This window comes from Falco punctatus, assembly GCF_963210335.1.
Source record: "Falco punctatus genome assembly, chromosome: 5".
In the NCBI taxonomy this organism is placed as follows: Eukaryota; Metazoa; Chordata; class Aves; order Falconiformes; family Falconidae; genus Falco; species Falco punctatus.
In genome coordinates this window covers 47,655,326-47,679,959 of record NC_137584.1, presented here as the reverse complement: position 1 = coordinate 47,679,959, position 24,634 = coordinate 47,655,326, and the positions used below count along the sequence as shown (strand labels likewise).

The following is a 24,634-nucleotide window of genomic DNA, read 5'->3' as shown; positions in this document are numbered from 1 at the left end:
CTGGATTATTTGCCATCTTCTTGTGATATGGTTCTCTAATGTTCCCAGAGTGTTTTTGTTATGGACAATGAGCTTGACAGTTTCTATAGGAAATAACCACTTGTTCTTTTCCTAGTGTAAGGAACATGACCTCGCCACAATTAACCAGTTGCTAGAGGACCCAAAGTTGACGGCAGTGAAGTACAGAGAGTGGAGGAACACAAACATCATGCTGGTCCAAGATATTTATCAACAGCAGGAGGTCCAGGACGTGTCCACAGAGAATAGCGAGGAGCAAGAGATGACTTCACAGCCTATTGCTGAAAGTGCTATCTGAGGCCATGGTTCAACAGTTCATGTCAAAATACTTCACCACGGGTCTTCACATTTTCCTGGGTTTGATTGTTTTTATCTCACCCCTCTTTACATTCCTTTCCAACTCTACTCCCCATCCCCCTGGGTGAGGGGGGAGTGAGCGAGCGGCTGCGTGGTACTTAATTACCAGCTGGGGTTAAACCATGACAGACATATAGGCACTTTAAACTACTGCATTTTGGGGTTTATTTTTTCCAAGTGTTCTTTGAAAGGAAAATAACCCCTTCTCCAAAGCTTTAATTGCTCTTGCAAAATGCATTTCATGTCAAGAGGGCAAATCCCCCCAGCTTAAAAAAGCATGCCTGAACCTGGGCTGCATACCTAAGAAGACTACTTTATGAAGCAGCGAAGAAATGTTTTTCCATCTTTGGAGAAATAAATTAAATGTCCAATTCCTAGAAATCACAGACCTGTGTAATATGTCCTGTACAAATGTGAGATCCTTGGGTTTTTTTTAACCACGTAACTTACCGTTAAAGGAAACTATAACTATGCCAGCAGGATGTAGTCTACTCTCGACCTTTTTACGCTGTAAGGTAACCTAATGTAGGCATTTTCATCTCTACATTTGTTCATTTTCACCACTCTACCAGTTTAAACTGAGACAAATGGAATAGCAGTTATGCATGAGTTTATACTACGGACATTTGTCAGGACCCAGTTTGTGCTCTGCCTGCATTTTAGGAGTTTCAAATTTATTTATGGACCAAACCAAAGTACTGTCTTTCTACATGAAGAAGAGAAGGTCTCTCAATGTTTGCTAACATGTAATTCACTCTTCGGGGAGGCAGCTAATGCTTCAACAAGTTTCAACTTTTCTTATAAACTTGGCAGAACTCCTTGGACGATTATTTTCTTCTTTCTTATTTTTGGATATTGTGAATATATAAGGTACAAGTTCATCCCAGATTCCTACTTAGGAAGGTGATCAAGTTCTACAAGGCAGAAGCTAAATAACTGAATTCCTGATGTGGACCTGAATGTGCAAAATATAGCTGCAAATATTTTCTGTAAATATATGTCATGTTATGGCTTATATGAATGTGACTATGTATTGTATATATGTTTTATTTATATATTTATATATGCTGAATTTCTTAATGTAGATAGGCACACATGGACCAGGCCCACCCAGATGAGAGTGCTTACAGGTTGACCTCAAATGCCTATTTGTTTTTCGTTCCATTATAAATCACAGTAGTGTCTGGAAATTTGAGATTACCCTGAGACATGTGCTGTGACTTTTTATTGTCTTTCTAGCTTTGAGTTTTGGATTAAGAAAATCTGTACAATTTGGAGCAGGAAATGAAGTTTTGGAGAAAGTTTCAAGATTTCTCTTTGTGCAAACAAAACCAAGCAAGTTAAGAGGTTTTGCTGCAGGATCCTAACTTTTTGGCTTCATTGCCTTCAGTCCAAGGTTTGGGATTTTTGCCTTCTCTTCTTCTGCATGTGTACAAGTATGAAGAACTTTGCAGAGTGATGAACTTTGAAAAGCAAGAATTAGCCCACCATTCTCAAACTAATGCCACTACAGGAACTGTTGCAATCTGTACTTCTGTTGGCTATTTCCTAAAGATATACTTTGTCATTAGATTTTAACACAGTTTATCTTTTGAAGCCAAATATGCTAAACAGATACAGCCATAGTCATCCATCTTTATACATTATATGTTTTATCATAGCTTGACTAAGAAAAAAAAGTTAGTAGTGTTAGTAGGAACACGTAAAATCTTTTCCACCTGCGTAGTGATGTCTGACTGTTCATACTGCATCTTTAATACTCAGCAGCTTTCCTTTTATAATAGAGACATGGACTTACATGCCAAGGCAGCCAAAAATGGCAGTTAAGGCTGTGTTGAGTGTGAGAACTGAGGAGCAGATACCAAGCTATAAAAAAGGAGAAACAGAAGGAAGAATGTAAGCCTCTGATGCAGGCTTTAAGGGAAGAAAGTCAAGGAAAATGGGGGCTAGCTGAATGCTGAAGCAGGGTTATGCTTGGGATAGCATCACTGCCTCAGGTATAAAAGAGCTGAGGAATGTGAGGGTAAGGACTGATCTTGGGTCAGGACTTAAAATTAGGGCTAGTCTGCCAGCGGGGAACAAATGTTAGCTGAGACCCAGAAGTGGGTGACTTCGCTAATTCTAACTAGAAGCTGATAGAAATTAAGCAAGCTCAAGAACTGGTGTGTTTTCATTTAGAGAAATTGTGTCTTAAAAATTGAGCCCATTTTAAGGTGTGGGTTTGTTGTTTTTTTTTTTTAAATCTTTCACCATTCCCAGAAGACCCCCTGGACAGTGGACAACTGTGAGTGTCCTGCTCCTAACTGAAATTCTTCGAAGCAAATGTATAGGTGGGAGAGGGGTAGTCCCTGATTCTGACATGATATCAATTAACTGCCGAGAGCACACTGAAAATTAAGAGTGTAGGGATTAATCTACCTGGTCTATCTCAATTTAAAGAACTGGCATGAAATAACTGATAAATAATGGAGCTCAAATTGCACGTACGTTTTCTCATGAGTTTCTCATGAAACAAAGCATCTAAACACCATTTTTCTTCAAAAGCGTCTTCACTTAGATCTTAAAAACAAGCACATACTTCAGTGGCCTGTCAAACTGAGCCAGACAAGTCAGTGCCTTGCAGTTCTGAGCAAAGTCCTAGTCAAGTTTGTTTGCTGATGTAGATTTGCACTATATAAAGGAAGGCGCTATGTGGCCTGCACAGGTTGGGTTGGCTGTTTTCACCCTGTGCTTATACAAGAATATACAAAACAGGTTTCCCAAATATAGGGACAGACAAATGTCCTCAGAGTGCCCAAGCTGTACTATTGGTTTTGACAGATTGTATAGCCTAAAATAGCTTTTAAAAGACTCTCAGGTGGTCAGCAGATACTTTCTGTTGAACTATTGAGGTTTTGGAAACCTGCTGAGGATGGGCTGTATCACCCTCTTAGAAAAGAACAGAAAATTCTTGAATAGGGTTACTGTAATGCCATTGTTATGACAAATTTCTGGCTGTTCAAGAAAACAAATGTATGGGTTTTATGCAAGCGCAGTGCTGGGATTCTATCTCCATTCTCTTTCAGCTACTATTTAGACCCAAAACAAATGGAAAGTGTGGGAAATGTGAAATGAAAACTGCAGTACAACAGGATTCATCTTCCAGCATTGCTAATTAATGTGACAGTTTTCACCTCGTGCTGGGTTCACACAAGGGGCTGTGCAGCAACGTGGAAGCACAGTTGGAGCAAGAAGTGTGCACGAGCTGGCAGCTACAAGTAGTGGATGCAGCGAGGAGCCACCTTGGCAGGAAAAACTTGGACAACTCTGCTCTCCACTCAGTGATATTGGGGTAAATGGTATCTGTTGGTCTGAATTTGGAAGGCCTGCACTATTGACTTATAACATAGGGAAACTGTGCATCCCTAGTGAATGTCTAAAAGTCGCTAACCATCTGCCTCATGGGACCTGTTTTATGTAATTATTCAGGAGAAGGTGTGTATTTATGGACGTGTGCACATGCACAATTACTCTTTCGTCAGTAAAGCCTTTGGTTATTAGTGCAGAAAAGTCCAGCTATCCAGATTTTGGAGTAACTAATGACAATATCTGATTTCAGCTGTTTCTGCAGCCTGGCTTTGGTGGCTTTTCTGGAAATTTATTCTCTGTTTTGGTGGTGTAGCTGTCACCGGAATGAGTTACCGGAATGAGGTGGGAACGCATTTCCTTTCCTAAGATGGAAGAGGTTTCATGCGGGGACTGTGAGTTGTTTCCACATCTAGTTCTGATGATTCATTCAATACTGGGTTTCACGTGAAACTGGAATAAACAGGAATAAATAATATGCTACAACCTTCTTGTTTTTGCCAATAGTTTTCTTTTTGGAGAAAACCTTGATATTGAGAGAAAAGACTGTTTTGGGACAGCCGAGGAGGGAGGGGAAAAAAAGAGGTGGTATTTATTTAAAACTATGTGGAATTTAAGAATTTTAAATTATTTATAACTAAGAAAAATTATGGGCATGCTGTGTCTATTGTGTGAGCCTGTAAGCTTATGTGTACTACAGATTTAATACAAAAACTTGTATTTTTTAACTCTTAAAGTAGCAAGTGAGTCCATGTAATCCTAGTTCTATGTGAGGAACACCATGTACTGTGATTGAAGTTTGGGGTTTGGGCTTTTTGTCTTGTTTTGCTTGTTGGTGGTACAAAAGTAACCAATTGCAATGAGGAACTGGGCTTACTTCATATGAAAAGTCTTTCTGTTACCAGGAAACCAAAGTGGTTTTCTTGTAGCAGTAGAGCCCAAGTGGTGTTTCCTGTTCTGTGTGGGGCATGATGAAGCAGCAGGCATCTTAAGACATCAGTTAGCAATTCCTTGATGGCTTCAAAATTTATCCCATTTTGGACTGCTGCAAGCTGCCACATTCTTGCATTTTTGAGAACTGGCTTTAGTTAATAATGAAAGAAGAAAAAATATGGAACAGAAAAGCTCTGAGCTAAGGTCAGGCTATGATTCTTGTCTCTGTGCATGAGAATAATGGGAGTTAAGCTTGCCAAAAGCTAGGCATTTCCACACTGAAAAAAGATAGTCAGGTGTTGAGGAGAGTACTACATTCCTCGAAATTTGCTACAGGAAAAGTTCCAAGACTTGTTAGCTCTGGAAAAATGGGTATTTTTCTGATTTATTTCCTCCTGGTAAAAATCCAAAGGCAGTTGTTTATAAGCTGGCAGAAAGTTAAAAATGAAGCATGTAATTCATTGATAGTTCATCAATCTTGATGTATTACCTTGAAATGATTGACTTTAAATGACTCAGGCCTTTAAAGCAGCAAATTCATCTCATTGGGAAACCATTGTTGCTTATGGCAGTTTTACCTTCTTTAGCCTCAAACCAAAGAAAAGGGGATTCGAAAACATGCCTCGCACTCTCACGTGAAGAGAAACCAGCACTAGCCTAGCAAAGATTCAGGTAAGCCACTTAACGAACATTTAGCAAGGTAACTCCCCTAGTGAAATGGCATATGTGAGTATTAATAGCAGTGCTTTTGTGCAAAGCTTTCAGTGCTGAGGGCTGGCCAAAAGGAGGGATGGGGGCATCTATTCCCATACCCTCTGTGTGGAAAGGGAAAGCCATGCACAGAGGAGTATTTGTGAGGGTATCTGTTAGGCAGGGCTAGGGCCTGCAGCACCGTGAAGGTACATGGAATCCCAATTAGGTATTTTATCTGCTAAGTCTGTGGCTTCACCGCCACCCCACACCCCCCGCCCCCCGTTTCAAACTCAAAGCACAATGTTTGCACTCAGCACTGCCTTTTTACTGCTTGTTGCCCACATATGTGACTTGATTTTAATGGAATGATACACACATCTTGCAGAATGAGAGCCTTATGTTTGCACTTGTCAATTAAACACTGAAATGAGAGAATATTTCGCTCAGCCTTTTTTTTTTTACTTTTCACTGCAGATTTTCCAGTTTACTGCTATATAATAAAATAAGGATTTGCTGGTTCTTTAAACAAGGAATTTCCCCTTGGGACTAATATTACTATTAAGTTAAGTAATCTGGAACCAGGAAGAGTCAATGAATGGTTTAACTGAGAATACCTTCCACTAGTTTGCAATGTAATTTTTGAAACTGCTGTTAAAGTAGTTCTCTTTAACATGTTGCTGTAGCCACACTTAAGGAACGATGGTCTTTTCTGACAGTCGTGGGGCATTCTTGGATTTTTATTTTTTTTTAGCAGACAGAGCAGCCTGTTTCAATTAGAAGAGGACTGGGATCTTTGTCAAGAGTTTCGGTTTAGCCAGCCAGGCCAGTCAGATAGCAGCACAGTGAAGGTGTGTTTCCTAAGAAATGAGCTTGTCTAAGGGCTGAGCTGCCCTGAAGGTAGAATGTCCCTGTCCCCCTCCTTCCCCCAGTCTCCTACATGTTCCCACCACTTGCCTTGGGCTAATCTGCTCATCATTTGGCACCTCTCTCAGCTCAGCTGAGTCAGGCAGTAAGAAACAGACGCAGCAAGCTGGATAGTCATCTACTGTGATGGTGACTAAAATTGGCTTACGGAGGGGTTCAATGACTGCTACAGCCCTCACAAGGGAGGCAGCTGGATTGTGTAGGCAGAAGAAAAAGGAAAAAGAGCTATGGAAGCAGGAGGGAAGAGGGGTCCTTTTCCTTTTAGGAGCAAAGCATTAGCTTGACTCAGCTTCCCACAAAGCTATAGCTTCACTTTCACCAAGTGATTTCCTTTTTTTCTGCCCTGCAACACGTGGTTGCAAAGACAACCTGAGGAAGTGATTTTCATGTGGGGTTTACTGTGATCTCAGCCTGTGCTCTTGCTTTCCATGCCTCATGCATGGCCAATCATTTTGTTTCTGGGTCTGAAAGCGAAACTCTACAAAAAAAAGTGCTATGTTTCCTTAACATCTTTTCCGTCATGCTTGCTGCAGGGATGCTGGTGCAGGCATGAGAGATGCAGTGGCTGCGGCTCAAGGACCATACGTGTACCCGTTTAGGCTAGCTATGCACCCGCACCTCTCACACCCGCACCTCTCAGACTTGCACCGCCTCTTGTTTTCCTCTGGCATTTGATTTACACCCTCCTGTGATAGTACAAAATATAACCGGCTCCAAAGCTTTGTAAGAACAGAAATGAGTTGCACATCAAGATTTGGACATTTGTCTTTTCTCTGCTTAAAAAACCCTGCTGAGCTTCGCTGGGCTTCCAGGCAGTCCCTGTGAGCTTGGGGTCAGTACGTTTGCTGGCAACACAGAGGGCAAAGGCACTGCTGCTGGCATCTGACCCTATCTCACCACTTCACATTTTGGAAAGGCTCGGTCATCATTCTTCTGCTGTTATCATGGGCTGTTTCTTATTACTGGAAGAAAGCACCTGCTGTCAGGGGGCAAGTTCCTGTGTTACCTTCCTGTGCTCAAGAAATGACCTAGCTGTCACTAGGGAATGTTTAAAATTGCCCGACAGAAGCCTTGGTAGTACATGGAATGTCGTGCATGGTGACAACCTGCTCCGTTATTTTGATGGGGAAACGTGCGTCTCTCCCCCTTGCACTTCTGGGCAGAGGGTGTCAGCCTCGGGCAGACACGCGGATCCCCCGGGTACCGCCGGTGGGAGAGCGCCGCTTCCCGAACCGGGCTCCGCACATTTTGCGGATGGAGAACGCTGGTCCCTTAGCACAACCTGCTGGCTGTTGGCGAGGCAGCAAGCAAGGGAGAACCACCGCTTTATATGGAAGAGGGAAAGTAATAGTGTTACTGCTGTAGTCGTGATGGTCTTAGTCTGCATCTGAGCACATTTGACAGTGAGGTGACAGCATTTGCTGCAGATGGAAAACCGGAGATGCTGTTTGGTGCACTGGCCCTGAAACAGCAGCAGTAAACTGAAACCAGGTACAGTTTCAGTTTAAAATAAAATAAGGATAAAATGATGATAAAGATGCTCTGTGAGGAAAAGCAAGTTAATGCCTGAAGGGGCAAAGGCAGGCGCTAGGGAAGGCAAGGTGGCAAATCGGGGTGGTGGGGTGGGGGTGGGTGGGGTGGGGGTGGGGGTGGGGAGGGGTGAGGGGGAAAGGGGTGATTATTGCCTGTGGGAAAATGAGGAGTGTGAGATCAGTGGAAACCCACAAGCTGCCATACAACTCAAATCTCGGGGGGATGGTTTTAGTATCTGGTTATTTAACGACCGTGAATCTCAGCCAGTGAGTTGTTGAAGCTGTTTTGCAGACCACCCTAGAAGACGAGGGTTGAGAGGTTGGTGGTTCTTTTGCGGAAAATGCTCTCATGTTGGAATTAGGGACTGTGGCATGTTTCTGTCCCTTGTGAAATGTCTGTGCAGGTCTGGTAAAACCCAAAAGCCACCATCACGGTGTGGTACAGGAAGACAGCTGAAAATTTTGCAGCATCTCCAACGTGCTCAGCTCTTGCAATTGGCAGCCATGTCCTGGCAATCTATGGGCCTATCTGTGCTCTTGTGGTCCTGCTGCTGAAATAAAAGATATGTATCTAAGGCACATTTTCTTAAATCTTATTTTTATTACAGATAGTAAATTCAGTTCACCTTGGCTAGCACAGAAGTCCATAAATTACAGCAGCAATGAAAATGACCCTGGTGGTTGTGTCCTTTCGTGTGTAATTTGAAAATTTCACTCTACAAATGCCAGGAGGAGTCCCAAATAAGATTTCATACTGCTGTAAAGCACATACATCACCTTTCCAGCTTGATGTGATATTTCATCATAAGCATCCTTTTTTTTCTGTGAAATAATTTATTCTGCTCATTTTGCTGATGACAAGTTGAGACAATTCTGTTGGTGGCATCTTATGTGCTGTTCCTGAACTGTGTTTTCTAACACACAAAAAAGGATGAAGTACTGGCTGGAAGAAGCAGGTGAGAGTCTCAGGAGTGAAGCAGCAAACAAAGCTCAGTACTTTGGAGACAGTGACACAAATGATGTACACGTTTTGAAAAGGCGATGTGGGAACCTCACTCATTAAGCAAAGGAAAGAAACAAATCCCATGAGGAATCAGAGGAATGATGAAGGCTGAGTTTGTGTGACAGCACTGTTCATACAAAAATCCGAGTGCAAAGTGACCCCTGGGAACAAAGCCCAGATGCAGGAAGGTGTTGATTGGTTTGGGACCATGGCTGCTCTGAGAGGTTGCAGGGCAATCTGGTTGGGCCATACCCCAGGTCGGCCTGCCTCGGTGCTGGGCTAGAGGAATGGGAGATGATGCGGCCAGGCCTTTTCTCTGGATGTTAGCACCCATGCTAACTGTTCTCTGACATGATGCTGATTTGTGGATCTGGGTCCAGCTTAGATCACCTGGTCTAGTTCTGCATTTCTGTTTCTGGAGGGCTGTTCTCAAGCCCTTCATTCCCCAGCCTGTAATGATACTAGGGGTTGCCCCAACCCATGTGCAGGAATTTGCACTTGGCCTTGTTGAACTTCATGAGGTTCACAGGGGCCCACCTCTCAAGATTGTCCAGGTCCTTCTGGATGGCATCCTGTCCCTCAGGCATTTGAATTGCACCACTCAGCTTTGTGTCATCTGAAAACTTGCTGAGGGTGCGCTCAATGCCACTGTCTGTGTCATCGATGAAGACATTAAACAGTACTGGTCCCAGTATGGACCCCTGAGGGACACCATTTGTCACTGATCTCCATCTGGATATTAAGTCAATGACTACTACTCTGGATGCGACCATGCAACCAATTCCTTATCCACTGACAGTCCCATGAAATCCATAACTCTCCAATTTAGAAAAAAGGACTTTGTGAGGAACTGTGTCAGAGGCCTTACAGAAGTCCAGATAGACATCTGTAGCTCTTCCTTTGTCCGTTGATGTATCACTCCATCACTGAAGGCCAGTATGTTGGTCAGGCAGGACTTGCCCTTGATGAAGCCATGCTGCCTGTTTTGAATCAACTCCTTGTCTTCCATGTGCCTTAGCACAGCTTCTAGGAGGATCTGTTCCATGATTTTTCCAGGCACAGATGTAAGGCTGTCAGGTTGGTAGTTCACAGGGGTCCTCATTTCTACCCCTTTGTGCTGGTTTTGGCTGGGATGAAGTTAATTTTCTTCACAGTAGCTAGTATATAGCTATTTTGAATTTGTGCTGGACACAGCATTGATAACACAGGGATGCTTCAGTTTTTGCTGAGCAGTGCTTACACAGAGCCAAGGCCTTTTCTGCTTCTCATGCTGCCCCATCAGCGAGCAGGCTGGGGGTGCAAAGAAGCTGGGAGGGGCACGGCTGGGACCGCTGACCCCCACTGACCAAAGGGGTAGTCCATACCATATGATGTCAAGCTAGGGGAAGAAGGAAGGAGGGGACGTTTGGATTTATGATGTCTGTCTTCCCCAGGAAACTGTTAACATGTGACAAAGCCTGGCTTTCCTGGGGATGGCTGAGCACCTGCCTGCCGATGGGAAGCGGTGAATGAATTCCTTGTTCTGCTTTGCTTGTGTATGTGGCTTTTGTTTACCTATTAAACTGCCTTTATCTCAACTTACGAGTTTTCTCATTTTTACTCTGATTCTCTCCCTTGTCCCACCAGGGCAGGGAGTGAGTGAGTAGCTGTGTGGGGCTCAGTTTCTGGCTGGGGTTAAACCATGATACCTTTTTTTAAATGGGTGCAATTTTCCCTTTTTCCAGTCACCAGGGGCTTCATCTGACTGCCATGACTTTTCAGGTATCATGGAGAGCGGCTTGGGAACTACATCAGCCAATTCCCTACGTACTATTAGGAGTCTCTGTGTTAGGCAAGAGGCAAGTTGAAGAGGTTCCCTGCTTAGGTGTCCTCCTTGGCAAGAGGTGCTGCATCCTGGAGCTGACATTGTCCACTGCGGAGTTAGACCCCATAAGCCAAATTCTTCTTGTGTGACTTTGTCTCTCCTGAAGCTAGAATACAGCTGTGTGCAATTGCAGATGCCTTTTCAGAAGAAATACACAGCTAAGCTGGCTTGTGCTGGTTCACTGAGCTAATGGCAGAGGGGTGCACTCAGCTGGCACCCTGCGGAGGGGGGCTCAGCAGCTGAACTCTCCATCTTCTTGGCTCTATCACTGTTGAAGTCAGGGCAGTGTGAGTAGGCTTACCCTCTGCTACAGGCATCTGACTCATTTTCAATAATGGGAGGCTGCTTTAGAAATCCATGAGGCCCTTCCATATCTCCAAATTAACAGAAAAAAATAGGGTGTGGATGGCAGATTGTGACACGGGCAAAACAATCTTGACTAATTCTTGCCTATTACCACAAACTTTTCATCAGGATTCAGGTACTGAAGAAAACCTCTGGAAATTAACTAAAATGTGCCAGCTGCAGTGGTCAAAATACTGCTTTGGTGCCGTCAGATGGACCCCTGCCCCAGCATGGGCTGCCTGCAGCCACGGTCCCTTGGCATGTCCCTGTCCTTACTACTTACTATTCACTGCCATTTTTTGACCAAAAAAGGTTTCAATATAGGGTCCTGTATAACAGGAAAAAAGATTAACTATGATTTTCCAGAGACCATTCAATAACTTTTACAGTGACTTCTAAGTGATTTGTTTTCCTCAGAACTATGTTTTTAAGATTATGCTGAGTTCTCTTGAAAACATCTTCCTACAAACAAATTGAAAAACCTTATTTTAATTTTTGCTTTCTACCAAACTTTTACCTCCATCAGATAAGATCAAATTGATTAATCTTGTGGCAGGATTGATAATGGATTGGGAAATACATCATATAGGTATTGTCAATACTGAAATCTCCAAACCAGGCAATAAGATCAACACTTACCTTCCACTGGTACCCAGTTTTCTAATTCACTGTTTCTCTCGAGCTTCAAAAAATTTTCCTCTTGATGAGTGCTTTTATGTATTGCATTTTAGTAAATACAATAAAGGAAAACTATTTCACTTCTTTTGGCTGAATTTTAACAAGGCACAGGATCATATTGTTCTCCTTTTTTCCCCTCTGAGATTTATAACAATGAGTGTTTTCTTTTGATTTTTTGGAAGAATCAATATATTTGTGAATAAAGTGCAATTTAATTCAGGACAATCCAAATTTTCTCTCCTTACTTAACAAGTCTGATAATGTACATATTCAACCTCTTTATTGAATGTTTGCCTGGTTTAGTCAACACTGCAGAGATTATATAGGCTGTTCAAATTTAATTGCTTTTTTGTATTCCTTTGTTGGAATATTTCCTTGTATCTGATGTTCCAGAGAATCAGAAGACAAAAGAACAGGAAATGGAAGGGCTCAAGGCATGCACTGTTTGCATGTAAATGATGCATTACTTGGGTGTTTCTGCACATCTGTTTACTGTCACAGCCCCTTTTTGCAAATATCTATTTTATTTTTTCTCTTGTAATGCTGCTAGTATGCATTCATCCCAGTTCCCTGTATCTTGAGTCAGAGGGATAAATACAGCTTGGTGGATCCAAATGTGTTAGGAGTCTGATGACAACAGCAGTCAAATCTTGCTCCGAAAGATTTAGAAATCAAGATTGCTTCTGTGTATCATAATGCAATTAGATAAAATCAGAGAATGGTGACATCATAACACTGACTAACAAGTTATTATACAATGTTTAAGAGATTACTTTTTATCAATAGAGGATCAGACAAAATCTAAGCCTCAGCTTATGACAGATCATAACTTCATGCATTGACAATAGTTCTATTAGCAATGGAGAAGATGAGCATCATCACTAGATGAACTCTGAACAGGAGGACTCCCACTGGTGTTGCTAATAATTATAACTTCCCTCTGTGCTGATAGTCTCTGGCTTAATGCAGTTCATTACAGAGCAACACAAAACTAATTTTTTTAAAGTATTTGATAGAGCATTTATGTTGCCTTTTAAAATTGCCATCATTATCATTTGGAATTGTTAATATGGGATAATTGTAAGAAAGCTTTTATTTCCTAAGAAAACCATGCATTAGAGGTGGCAGAGAGAGTCAATGTTATTTGTATAAAAATAGGAGAAGTAGCAGCAGAATTACACATTCACAGTCACACCACCTGTGTTTCTGTCTATTGGTTGCACTGAAGTAGTATCATAGACTCATAGAATTGTTTAGGTTGGAACAGACCTTTTAAGATCATCAAGTCCAGCCATTTACCTAGCACTGCCAAGTCCACCACTAAACCATGTCGTTAAGTGCCACATCTACATATCTTTTAAATACCACCGGGGATGGTGACTCAACCACTTCCCTGGGCAGGCTGTTCCAATGCTTGATGTTTTTTGGTGAAGAAATGTTTCCTAATATCCAATCTAAACCTCCCCTGGTGCAACTTGAGGCCATTTCCTCTTGTCCCATCACTTGTTACTTGGGAGAAGACGACTGACACCCACCTCACTACAGCCTCCTATCAGTAGTTATAGGGAGTGATAAGGTCTCCCCCGACCCACCTTTTCTTCAGTCTAACCCCCAGTTCCCTCAGCTGTTCCTCATAAGACTTGTTCTCTAGACCCTTCACAAGCTAGAAGTTTTAAATTTTAATATGGATAGCTAACATAATTTTTTAAAAATAATTTATTTATTTTATTTAATTTTCTCAAGTTAGTTTTCAGGAGATTGAAGAGTTTGCTTCAGTTTCATGTTCAAACTTATGTTTACTCATTATTATTTTTGTTTTTGACGGTTGAGCTTGTTAAGGGAGACTCATTTGAACTTTGTCTTAATGCAAGCAGATACAAAATCATGGATCTGGGAACAAAAAAATTGCTGAAATAAACTAATTGTGACACATTTGTAGATAAAAGCAAACAAATGAGCAAGTGCTCCTGGTATGATTCTGATAACGTGAACAGAGCCCTTGGAGAATATAACCCCTGGATTAATATGCTCCCCCCGTGCCCCCCCCCCCCCCCCCCCCCCCCCCGATATGTATTTTTCAGGAAGGACAGTGGCTAGTATATGAATGCATTTCTGAAAAGTCATGCACGTCTGAAACTTTGGGTACTCTTCTGATTTCCATACCAGCACAGACACTGATACTTGTAGGCTAGATGGCAGTAAATGATACACAATGAATGGAAATTTGGAAACCATGCCTTACAGGAAGAAAATTAAGAAGTGCAAAGTGTTTCATTTAATGTATTTGGAGAAGTAAAAAGATTTTGCAATGCTCTATTTTTTTTTTCCCCCTAATGAAGCTGAACTCATCCCAGTTCAGATGAGGCTCCCAGTGATAAAAGCTCTGAAGCGCCCTGGAGAAGCCTGCCTCTCTGCCTTGAATTTACTCAGGGGAAAGTTGGGAGAATAAATTCACTAGATCAAAGTTATCCCTCTAGGAAGCATCTCATCCAAACCCAATATCCAAGAAAGTGGCTTCTAACAGCACAGAGTCCTTAAACTCTTGGAAAAGACATTGCAATATGTAGGAGGTGAAGCAATGGCCAATTTAGTTAGCTCCTCTGTGTAACACACGTGGTAGATACATGTTATGGACAGAAGTATCATGAGATTATAATGGGATTTCTGTCCTTTAAACTCGTTGAATCAATAAGATCACCCTTCCTTATTTAAAAAAACAACCCTGTCATGCTGTGGGATCATTCAGACTTGTTAAAAGACTAGCAGAACGATTTTATAGAATGCCTGATCAGAGGATTACAACATTTGGTTTTGGCCTTCATACTCTGGATCGGTGAACTTGCCTGTAAGGGATGAGCAAAACACCAACTGAAGAAATCCTTGGAGTGTTTTGGTTTAAAAGTAATAATACAGGTCACTAGTAGCAATGGATTTTAGGTAACCATGGCAAAACTGCAGCAAATCTCTTACAGGCCCTGAACAAACACACGTCAACAATAAAATACAATTCAGAAGTGAGTGAGAAAAAGAAAACAAACAGAACAGTATTAATAAATTCATTATGCAGGAAAATTCAGTGAAATCAGGATTACCTATACTGTAAAACCCAGGGCAAGTTTCATATGTCACATAGGCGATGATCGCCACGGGCTGTTTTGCTAAGGTTTCCTACTTCCACTCCCCTGCCCTTTCCCTTTAGCATTACTGGCTCTGCTTTGTAGTTGCTATATTGCCTCCTGTCTGGCGTAAGCTCAGTGAACCTACTGCTGCTTCTTCCCCGACGCAGCAGTAATCTTCTGTTCATCGTATAATGCTTTTCTGTTCCAGTCCTATTCCTTTCTAGAAACGATCATTTGTATTAGATGCATAGCTTCTATTAACGTATTTGGTGCCTGTTGCTAGGCTTTTTGCAAAGATATCAATGAGAGTGTAAAAAGAAGCATCACTTTTTCCCTCTAAGTTTATGATGAAAAGAGCAGTGAAATAAAATGTTCTCTAAAAATTGTCATGAAGCAAAAATACTGTGAGTGTTCAATAATTTTACAGGCTTTAACATGCCTTTCTTCAAGCTCAAGGTGGGTTTTTTTTTTGTTTGTTTTGGGTTTGGTTTTTTTTTATTACAACCTGTATCAGCACCTTAATCTGTGAATCTGTAGGTATGTGCAAATTTATGTGTAGTCAAGAAAAGGCTGTTGGATTAGAAGGGATTAATTGAAATAATACACAATGTCTGTCTTTCATCTTTAGCCATACTACTTTTACATTCCTCACTAATGTAGCACTTAGAAATTTAGCCTGATATTACAAATCACTCCAAAACTTTCACTGAATCATCCAACAGAGAAAAAAAATGTCTTCTTCAGCTAATGCCAAAGGTGAAATTGGTGCAGTGGGATTAATTTGATGCTACATTAAAAACCAAATACAGGTTTGTGTATAGTTATTGTGTTCATCCTTACTGTAAATTTTAACAGAGAGTAGGAGTATGAAATGGTTGCAAAGATCCTCATCCAAAGAAAACACTATGCCCTGCCCTTAACCTGATGAGTCATTTTACTGTGGGACTTTGGGAGGCTGCAGATGGCTCTGCATCCCAGAGGTCAGCTATATGTTGCTGGGGAGCTGCAGTGTCTGTGCAGCTTCCCTTGGATGATAAACAGAATTTATCGCTGCTTCCTATCCAGGCAGTAGATAGTGCATCAGGGAAGATGTAAACTCACTTAACGGAGTTTCATCTCTTCCAAAGCAACAAAATCATTGGATAATTGAAGGCTGGAAAAACTGAATTGTCAGTGCTGTCCAAGGTGGCATCATGGTTCAGGCTGTGCTCCACAGTTCAGGCCCAGGAAGCTGACCTATAGTGGCTGCCTACTACGTACAAATGTGTCTTAGGGAACTGAACCTACCATGGCTTCTCTTGTTACTATGTCTGGATGTTCACTTACTTTCTGGGCAGGTGGTGTCTATGAAACAAATGGAACTTGAGGATTGATGCAGTTTTGCATCATCTTTTTTCCTCTGTGGGATCCTCTTGCCTTGTGTTATCAGGCTAGTTCCTCATGTCAGCTGATGTGCTCCTTGAGGACAATGGTTTTCTCTGGGGCTTACACAGGTTGGGAATGGCTGAGAGCAGTGTGTTCAACAGCTGCTGGCTTGCTTCATCTTCTGTTCACAGAGAAATGTGGGTGCCCAATAGACATAAAGCAAGGCCATTAATGTAGAAGGTTTATTTGCTTTCTTCTATAGCCAAAACTTTACTGAGGTTCATGTGCTGGACTATGCAATCACAGAATCATAGAAATGGTGTTTTGAAGGGATGTCTGGATATAGTGAGCTTGTTCTCTGATATCTGTGATATTTCTCCACATGATGCAGTGTCTGACTGACAGCGATCATAGATCAGTTAGCTTTTTTGCTGCAGACATAGCTTCTTTGACTACTCCCGTTATATGTTGGTAATATGAAAAAATATTCAGACCTAGATTAAACATAGCATGACAGACTGGAAACCTGTTGAAGGTCTGATAAATAACTAGGAAATAAAAGACATGTAGGAAAATGAAAAGATGCATGAATCCTTCACATCAGAGCTCATTACAGAGGAACTCAGGAGAGTTTCTGTCTTGCATCCTTGCATCCTTGATATGGGAGAAGCCTGAAGAGGTGTCTCAGAATGAAGTGTCAGCTGAAGTGGCTTAGAATAAATCAGTTTTTCTGCTAGGATCAAATAGTGAGGGCCAGATGTTATTCACTCAAGGGTTCTAAAAGACCTCAAGTATGAAATTGCTGAGCTACTGTGTTGTATTATGCATTTTAAACCTGACTGTAGAATATGGCAGTTGGGAACCTCCTATTTTTAAAAACAAGAAGAGCCTGAGGAAAGGGGAAATACTGAAAGCTAAGTCTGATTTTTCAGTAAGCCAGGTAGGGGAAGAACAGAATGGATAGACAGGTGGCAAGTATGACAGAATGAAGAACTACTGACCCAGCATTTCAGAGGTCATCAGAGGAGCTGATGAGTGTGTGGAAAAAAGTGATCCAACCGAGGTACACTGTGTATCGCTGTATGTCACCAAAGGCTTTTAAAAACCCCAAATTATAATGATAAAAAAGGAAAAAAAAATCTTCATGAATTAATAACTGAATGAAAGATGAGAAACAAACAGTAAGAATAAGCAGTAAGTGGAAGGGAGGTTTCCAGTGATGTCCCAGAAAGTTGCTGTCCCATTTTGTCATACATTTCATGTAAGAGTGGCATGCAGTGAAGTAACAATGTTTATCAAAACAGGCAGTTATTAAAAATAGTTGTAGCTAGGCCAGATGTGACAAAGAGTATTGGGTAGCTAGGGGATCAAATGATCGATGCCATGGAAAGCTGATATACACAAAATACTGTGCTTGTGGAGAAAAAAATCCCAACCACACATGTACACAGTGGCTAGTAAATTAGTTGCTACTGATCAGGCAAAAGACCTCCAGAGTCATTGCGGGTAATCCCCTGAAAACATCCATACAGTGCTCAAGAGTGTTCAAAATGCCAATGAGCGTGCTAGGGAAGAAACAACTGAGGAGTTTTACAATGAAATCTGTAAAATCATGACTGCCATGAAGAAGAGAATAAAAATAGTCACGATTATTCCTTACTGGATAGTCATATCCTTATCCTCTTGCTCAAATGTTGTACTGAATAGCCTTTATTCACTTCCCTGCCTGCCCTCCCCCCCACCCCCCACCCCCTCCAGGTATGAGAAACAGTTATGCCCAAATAAAATAGCTGTCAGAAGTTTTAAAATCAACAAAACAAGAATATTTCAGCACAACTCAACCATGGGACTCCTTGCTAGTGGACACTTTAGGTAATGACCTCTATCAATTTACAGATTGAGGAATTTGTCCAATCACTCCATAAAAAAAATTCAAGAAAGTCTTTTAAAAATTATGAGTACTTCTACAACAACAGAGAAAATGTGCCCAGGAACATTATCAGGACACTGAGACCTGCTGGGACAAAGCAACTTGCATTTAAGATAGCAAATTCTTTTAACTTCCAAGACTGTATACGAGCGTGCAGGTCAGCAGGGAGGCAGGCAGGCTCTGCCCTGTCTCTGGATTTAGCGGAAGAGGCAGGCTTGTTACAGTGCGTGGGCATGTGCTGAGGCTGTGTAATTTAATAGGAAAGAGCCTGGGAAGCCTCTGTCTGCCAGAAGCTGGAGAGGGAAAATTTCCCTCTGCTCACCCTGTCTTTGTGCTGCTGGAGACTGGCTCCTGCGCTGGTTGGCTCCTGGAGCTGAGCCCTTACAGTGAGCGCTCAGTGCAGGAGGGACATTTGGATCAAAATGGAATTCTGCCCATATGCTTTTTTTTTTTTTTTTTCTTTTTTTTTTTTTTTCAAATAAAGAACTATTGGGATTTCTCCTTTTTACATAAAAAATACAACATACTCTTTAAAGCAGTCAGGCAATTAATATGAGAATCTTCAAGGCAGTTGTGTTTGTATCAATTGATTGCATAACATTTCTTAGAGCTAAGCTATTAATATATGGCATAACACATTAAACAACATGCATTTTACTACAGTATGTTGCAAATATACAAGAAACACAAACATTTTTATTAAAGTTTACAACGCAGATACAGAAGTTGTGTAACAATGTGCTACCAGAGAAGAAAGCACTACCAACAAACATTCAAGTCTTTTGGAAAAAAATGAGACATTTTACTTATTTTTGCTAATGTTCTGCTAATAAAATTTGCTTCCTCATATCCTTAGATCATCAAGGCTACAACACTTCTACTGCTAAAAATATTTAATCAGGTTGCCCAATTAATTATTGGACTGTAGAAACCAAAAATGTCTTTAAACATGCTAGCCTGTCTGTTGGCAAGTCCTAGTATTTTGCCTGTGAGCTTCATTCCATACTAAGTACAGAAGAAATGATGGTTTCAATTAATTATGTAAATTCTGTGAAAGCTGATGAACTTTTGACTAGTCATGAAACTATGATTTAAAGTTTAATTAAACATACAAGACTTTTCAAATAGTCATTCAATATATTTCAGTTTTGTGAGGTGGTTGTATGTGAGCATGGCAGACTACTCAGAACTCGTCAGATAGTAATGATGTTGTATGATATTAATCTGTTTGTATTTTTGATGTATTCTGTTTTTCTTGTTATTTAAATAACACTGCTGTGTAGCACAAAGCAATATATCAGATTCTTCCGAGTGCCTACCTTATACTATTTACAAATTGGATGCAAAACCTCTTAGCATGGTGATGACTCTGGTTTAAACTTTAATGACTATGAGAAGATCCTGTTAAATTAGTACAAAATTAAGTACTAAACCCCTATGACTGCACAGTTGAACCTTCAACAGAAAAGGAAAAAAAAATGAAGGCACTTCTGCTATATCTAGTTTCATGTTCTGCTGATATATAGGGGTACATATTTAGCTGCAACAGTGATGAGACTCAAATATTACTTTAATTTGCAACTTGCAAGGATTTGGCCTTCAATCTTTATTATGCAGTCCATGGCAGAAACGAACAATTCCACATTGAAAGCATACTGTTACATAGATTTTAACAGTGAAAAAAAGAAATACATTTTGGCTGCAGAAATAAAAAGACAAAAACCCCTGTTCCATAAAGTTGTATTTTAGAATACACTTAAATTCATCAAAGTACATTTTCCCTTGGTTAACTACTGATGATTTATTTACAAAGCAAGTAACAAACAATGGCTAGAAAATACCATTGTACCACAAATTATCTACATAGATATTTCTATTTTTCATACTAGAAAACAGTTAAGGTGGCATTTACTTCAGTACAATGTTTCTTTCATAAATCTTAATGTATTTTAGTAGCTAATACAAAATGGAGATGTAGACTGTATGACGATTGTTAAAAAAGCAAACATTATGGATTTGGTTAAGAAAAACTAAATGTCTAGCAAAAGGTAACTTTCTATTAAAAAAAAGACAAGTCTAATTTATTAACTGATCCAAGCATTTCACATAGCTCTGGCAGGCTTATAGCTAGACTTCTGTTCACATAGGAATTTATGTTAATAGTCTTTGCTGTTTTGGGGACCATTTGACAACCAACAACACGGAATGCTTTCATTTACTCATCTCTTTTAGAAGAAGAGATAGCTCATTGTTTTGATTTAAAAGCCCGTTTTTTATACAAGAACCAGAAGCAGAAGGTGAAGCTTGGAGTTTTTTGTTGAGTAAGCACTGAATATTTTCACTTCAAAATTATGGAACATGTAATCCTTGTAAGATAATCCCTCTTGAACTGCAAATGTGTTGTTCTAGATGGTCTTGTGAGACTTCAGCACACAAATAACCTGCACAGAAAACACCTCTAGAATGAAATTTAAAGAGTAAATAGGTACCCAACAGTATTACAACTTCATTTCCTATTGTTTCCTATCATTGAAAGCTCACCTTTATTTTTCAAACTATAGCTGTCTAACCTTTGAATTTTTGTTTCCAACCTGTTTAACACCACTGTAACTTCTCAAGAACATGTCAGATTGCTACAGGTACAGTAGCTTTGTTTTAGACTAATGTATGTAATCCTGGTAAACATGACTCTCTCGAACACTGGAGCCTGGCAAGCCCCCGTATCTGTTGGCTCTGCTTGCTGTTAAGTTTCATGCTTCTGTTATGTGCAATGTAGCAGTGCTGCAGAAGCAATTTTGGGCAGACTGGAAAAAGCAGGCACTTTCCTCTGTGGTATGTTTTTGAGGGAAAGTGTGTCCTACACGTTCCCATAGCATAGTGCCCAGACACACTGTGGCATGGTGTGCAAGTGCTTTGAGAGCTATGCGGCAGGAGACCCTGTCACGGCAGTGGAGTAGTTTCAGCTTCTTGAAGTTCCAACTGAAAGGAAAGAAATTGCAAATACAATGAACAATTACTTGATTTCTTCCCGCCCACAAGTTTGTGTGTGTGTGTTTGCATTGTGGTTTCTTGTTTGTGTGTGGTTTTTTTTTATTTATTTTTTTTAAGAGGAATTTACTTCTCATTTGCAGCTACTGTCCTGCCTTGTAAAGCTGAACAGGAAGTCCAGAGGCAAGGCAAGGCTTTGCCTCTGCCACAAAGCAACAAAGGCGGAGGGAATGATCATAGAAAAGTTTCATGCCTGACCTTCAAAGACAAAGAATCATCAGCAGACCTGAAATGTGAAATCAAATGACAGTATATTTCATACCAAAAGAATTGTTCTCTTTATGACTTTCATGACTACGGAAGGATTTTGCTCCCCCCCGTATTCTTTCTGCAGCAGCTGCAGGGTAGTTTCTATTGTAGATAATACATGCTGCGCCCACATCAGCACAGTGGCTAACTTTTGGATTTGCAGTTAAAAGTCTGCATTTAACAAAACAAAACATTAAACGAAAGTTTAAATTTTGTGTGAGATGGACTTTGTACCAACAAACAAACCCAACACTTGCCAGCCCTGTGTGCCCATGGCATCCCTGTGAAGTCCTGTTTGCATACAGGCACGCCAGCACTACAGATGTTTTCATCGAGCAAATCTGCTCACTGCACAGCGCGCCCTCAAAGTCTGCAACCCTTTTCACTACCCAGCACATACTGTCCTGCAGCCCTAGAACCTGTTGAAAACAGAGCGGGGGACACTGCACATAAAGGGTTTTCGAAAAGCAGAGTCACAGACGAAGCCTGACTGAGACAAAAGAGGGAACGTGCTCCTGTAAAAGTAATGGGACATGAGTGAGCATTTTGGGGCAGGGAGAAGGAAAGTGCGTTTTCTAACTTGAAACACTAACTTTCCAAGCACATTCAGCAAAGTGGAGGCTGTTAGGACTTCTGAGTCAGAGAGAAATTTCTCCAAGGCCACAAGATAACTCAAATGCTTGTTCAAGGAAACATGCTATATATAGGGATTTTCTTTATTCTGTAGCAGGATTATTTCTTCTCATTTCGCTTTGGCCAGACACTCACCTCATCCTAAATGTGAATGTCTCTGTCTTTTGGAGAAGTCTAGATCCTGAAATTAATTTGGAAGTATATATTCACTTATCCTTATGGATTAGATAAAATAGAAACATTTATTTTGTATATTTTTAACAGTGATGTTTTTCTAATTTATTAAGGAAAAAATAGAAATGTTTTGTCCCGTTTATTTTAATTCCCAGCTTAAGGAATGCCACAAATATAGGGCACCTTAAATGCCATCTAATTAGTTCTGAGCCTCATAGCACAGTTAATTCTTTTTTCCTTTCATGAAACAGTCTGACAAACACATTCTGTCTCCTCTGCTACCTAGAAGATTCACAAAGAGCCCATGTCAGTGCCAATCAGCAACAAAAGAAATCCCAGTTTTAAGGATCTATTGAATTTAGACAAGCTTTTCACAGATGTCATTATTTCGTTAGAAATGGGCTTTATATGAAATCAATACTTTATAACTATTGAAATACAGTATTATTTACAGAGAAGATATGTCCTTTTCCTAGAAGTACACAGAAAGGCCATTCTCTGTTAATTCAGGTAGATGTGCATTGGCCCAGCTTGTGTCACTTTTCTGCATGGGACTCACCAGCATTCCCCTTATTTGTTTGCAATCTGTCACACAGTACTGGGAAACTGAAAATGTAAGAATGTACGTTCTCCATTTATTTAACCAAAGTGAAACTGGCTTTCATTTTTTCCTTCTTTCAACTTAAAAGTTCTTCTTTAACCCAATATCTTTTCTATTTCTACACGTGGCTGCCAATCCAAGCAATAAGGACAAAGCTTTCAGGACTGAGCACAAATACTTCTGAGCACAAATGAGCTTCTGGTTAGTGCATGTCTGAGGCCTCATGTTCAGCATATGAGGAGGATTTGCAGCTTCCATTAGGGCATTTAGACACTTCAGTGGTTAAGGAGAAAACATTAGAATCTAAAAATACAAAAAATAGTTACATAGGATGACTAAATAGTCCTGAAAATGTGCCCATACATAATTTGCTTACTTGCTTGGGTACATTCAGTTGAAGCTGCTACAGAAACTTAAATGAGTCACAAAGAAACCAATTCGCTGAAACAAATCAAATTTGTCAGATTTCTATAATTATTATCAATCAATTTTTCTAAGTATGTATGATATTTTTTGCTATTAACAGGCAGATATTAATAAAAATTAAAAGTATTTGGAAATTATCATTTTCAGGAAAAAAAGAATTATCAATTACTTTTAGATTTTAAAAATATTCAATGTTTTTAATCTTGGATAAATTAATTCAGAGAGTCTCTGTGTTTGAAGTAAAAGCTATTTCAAAATATTTGTCAAGGTCTTTGTTATGAATCAGGTTAATGTCAATGACATCAAAAAACCTCAGCCATTTGCAAAAGCTAGTATTTGGTCCTTTATTACCATTCTCTACCAATATTAGGCCATACAGAGAAAAGTTCAAAATAAGCAGTTTTGCTGTGAGCAAATTTTCCCAGGATTCCATCTCTCCTACTCTCATTTTAACTCTTCATGCAAATGCACTTACAAGAAGATTGCATATGCCTCCCTAAAAATTAAAGTGAGCCAAGCCTTTTAGCTCACTTTGGAACAAATGTAACCTACGCATTTTACCGCCATAGTTAGTTAAGTGTAACACAGCATACATGCCCCACAGACAGGCAACACCTCAGTCTTACAACTTGTTTAGTTTTTGCATGCCTGATTAGCCACAGTCTTTTCTCTCAGAACTATGTTGCTCCACTGAGCACCTACAATTTTTATAAACACTCACACCATCAGTGCTACGGATCGGATGCTACTCTGTGCATTTGAAAGAAGCTGCATTTCTGCAGGAATTTTGAACTTGTTCTGCTCTTTCATGTTTTGTAAATGCTGATAAAACCATAATCGATCTCTTCATCTAGATCTTTCTGGTAATTGCAAAGAGCCATAGAGTAGGCCAAAGGCCAGTATCTTAACTCACTCACAATAATGTGAATATTTATGATGTGTCCTGGTGCTGCTTTTGTACTGATAGAAAACACATTTGTTCCTTCCACCAGCAAACGCTTATTTTTAAGTGCTTTAAGACTGAGAGGCCTTAAGCTGTTGAACGATTGAGTGCTTTCAGTTCTCATTAACTTTAGCAGAAGCAAAGAATTCTCACTTGGTAAAAAGCAACTTGTAGAATTTCTGTTTCTTCAAAAATAATGTGAAGTGTGTTGAGTACTATACAGCCTTGCAATTAGAATTCATACCAAATGCTCATCAAGGTCTTGTCTCTACAAAAGCAAGCTTGTCACTATACTTGGGTCAATACAGATACACTAGATAGACTTTCTTTTACAGAAAGCACTTACCTGTGAAAATAATGCCCCGTCAACAAAATTTACAAAAGCTCACTGTTTGAGCAAATAGTGGTTTACTTGGTTTTTTTTTTTTAATTTTATTTTTGTCTTTATATTTTC

The 24,634-nt window shown here is 40.3% G+C and overlaps 2 protein-coding genes across 12 annotated transcripts in view; one reads left to right on the top strand and one right to left on the bottom strand.

The window, feature by feature from the left end:
* IPCEF1 (interaction protein for cytohesin exchange factors 1) overlaps positions 1-17,738 on the top strand; it is a 112,812-nt gene extending 95,074 nt beyond the window's left edge. For 9 of the 10 annotated variants that reach the window (XM_080389794.1, XM_080389791.1, XM_080389795.1 and 6 more), the window contains one exon: positions 116-17,738. In XM_080389794.1, coding sequence (XP_080245920.1) covers positions 116-316 — 201 coding nt within the window. In that variant the 3' untranslated portion in view covers positions 317-17,738. The remainder of the gene's footprint in view (positions 1-115) is intronic. The other variant, XR_013928523.1, reaches the window with a different exon arrangement.
* Positions 17,739-19,692: 1,954 nt separating this feature from the next.
* Positions 19,693-24,634, bottom strand: part of OPRM1 (opioid receptor mu 1) — a 77,948-nt gene continuing 73,006 nt past the window's right edge. For both annotated transcript variants that reach the window (XM_080389797.1, XM_080389798.1), the window contains exon 4: positions 19,693-21,085. In XM_080389797.1, coding sequence (XP_080245923.1) covers positions 21,047-21,085 — 39 coding nt within the window. In that variant the 3' untranslated portion in view covers positions 19,693-21,046. The remainder of the gene's footprint in view (positions 21,086-24,634) is intronic.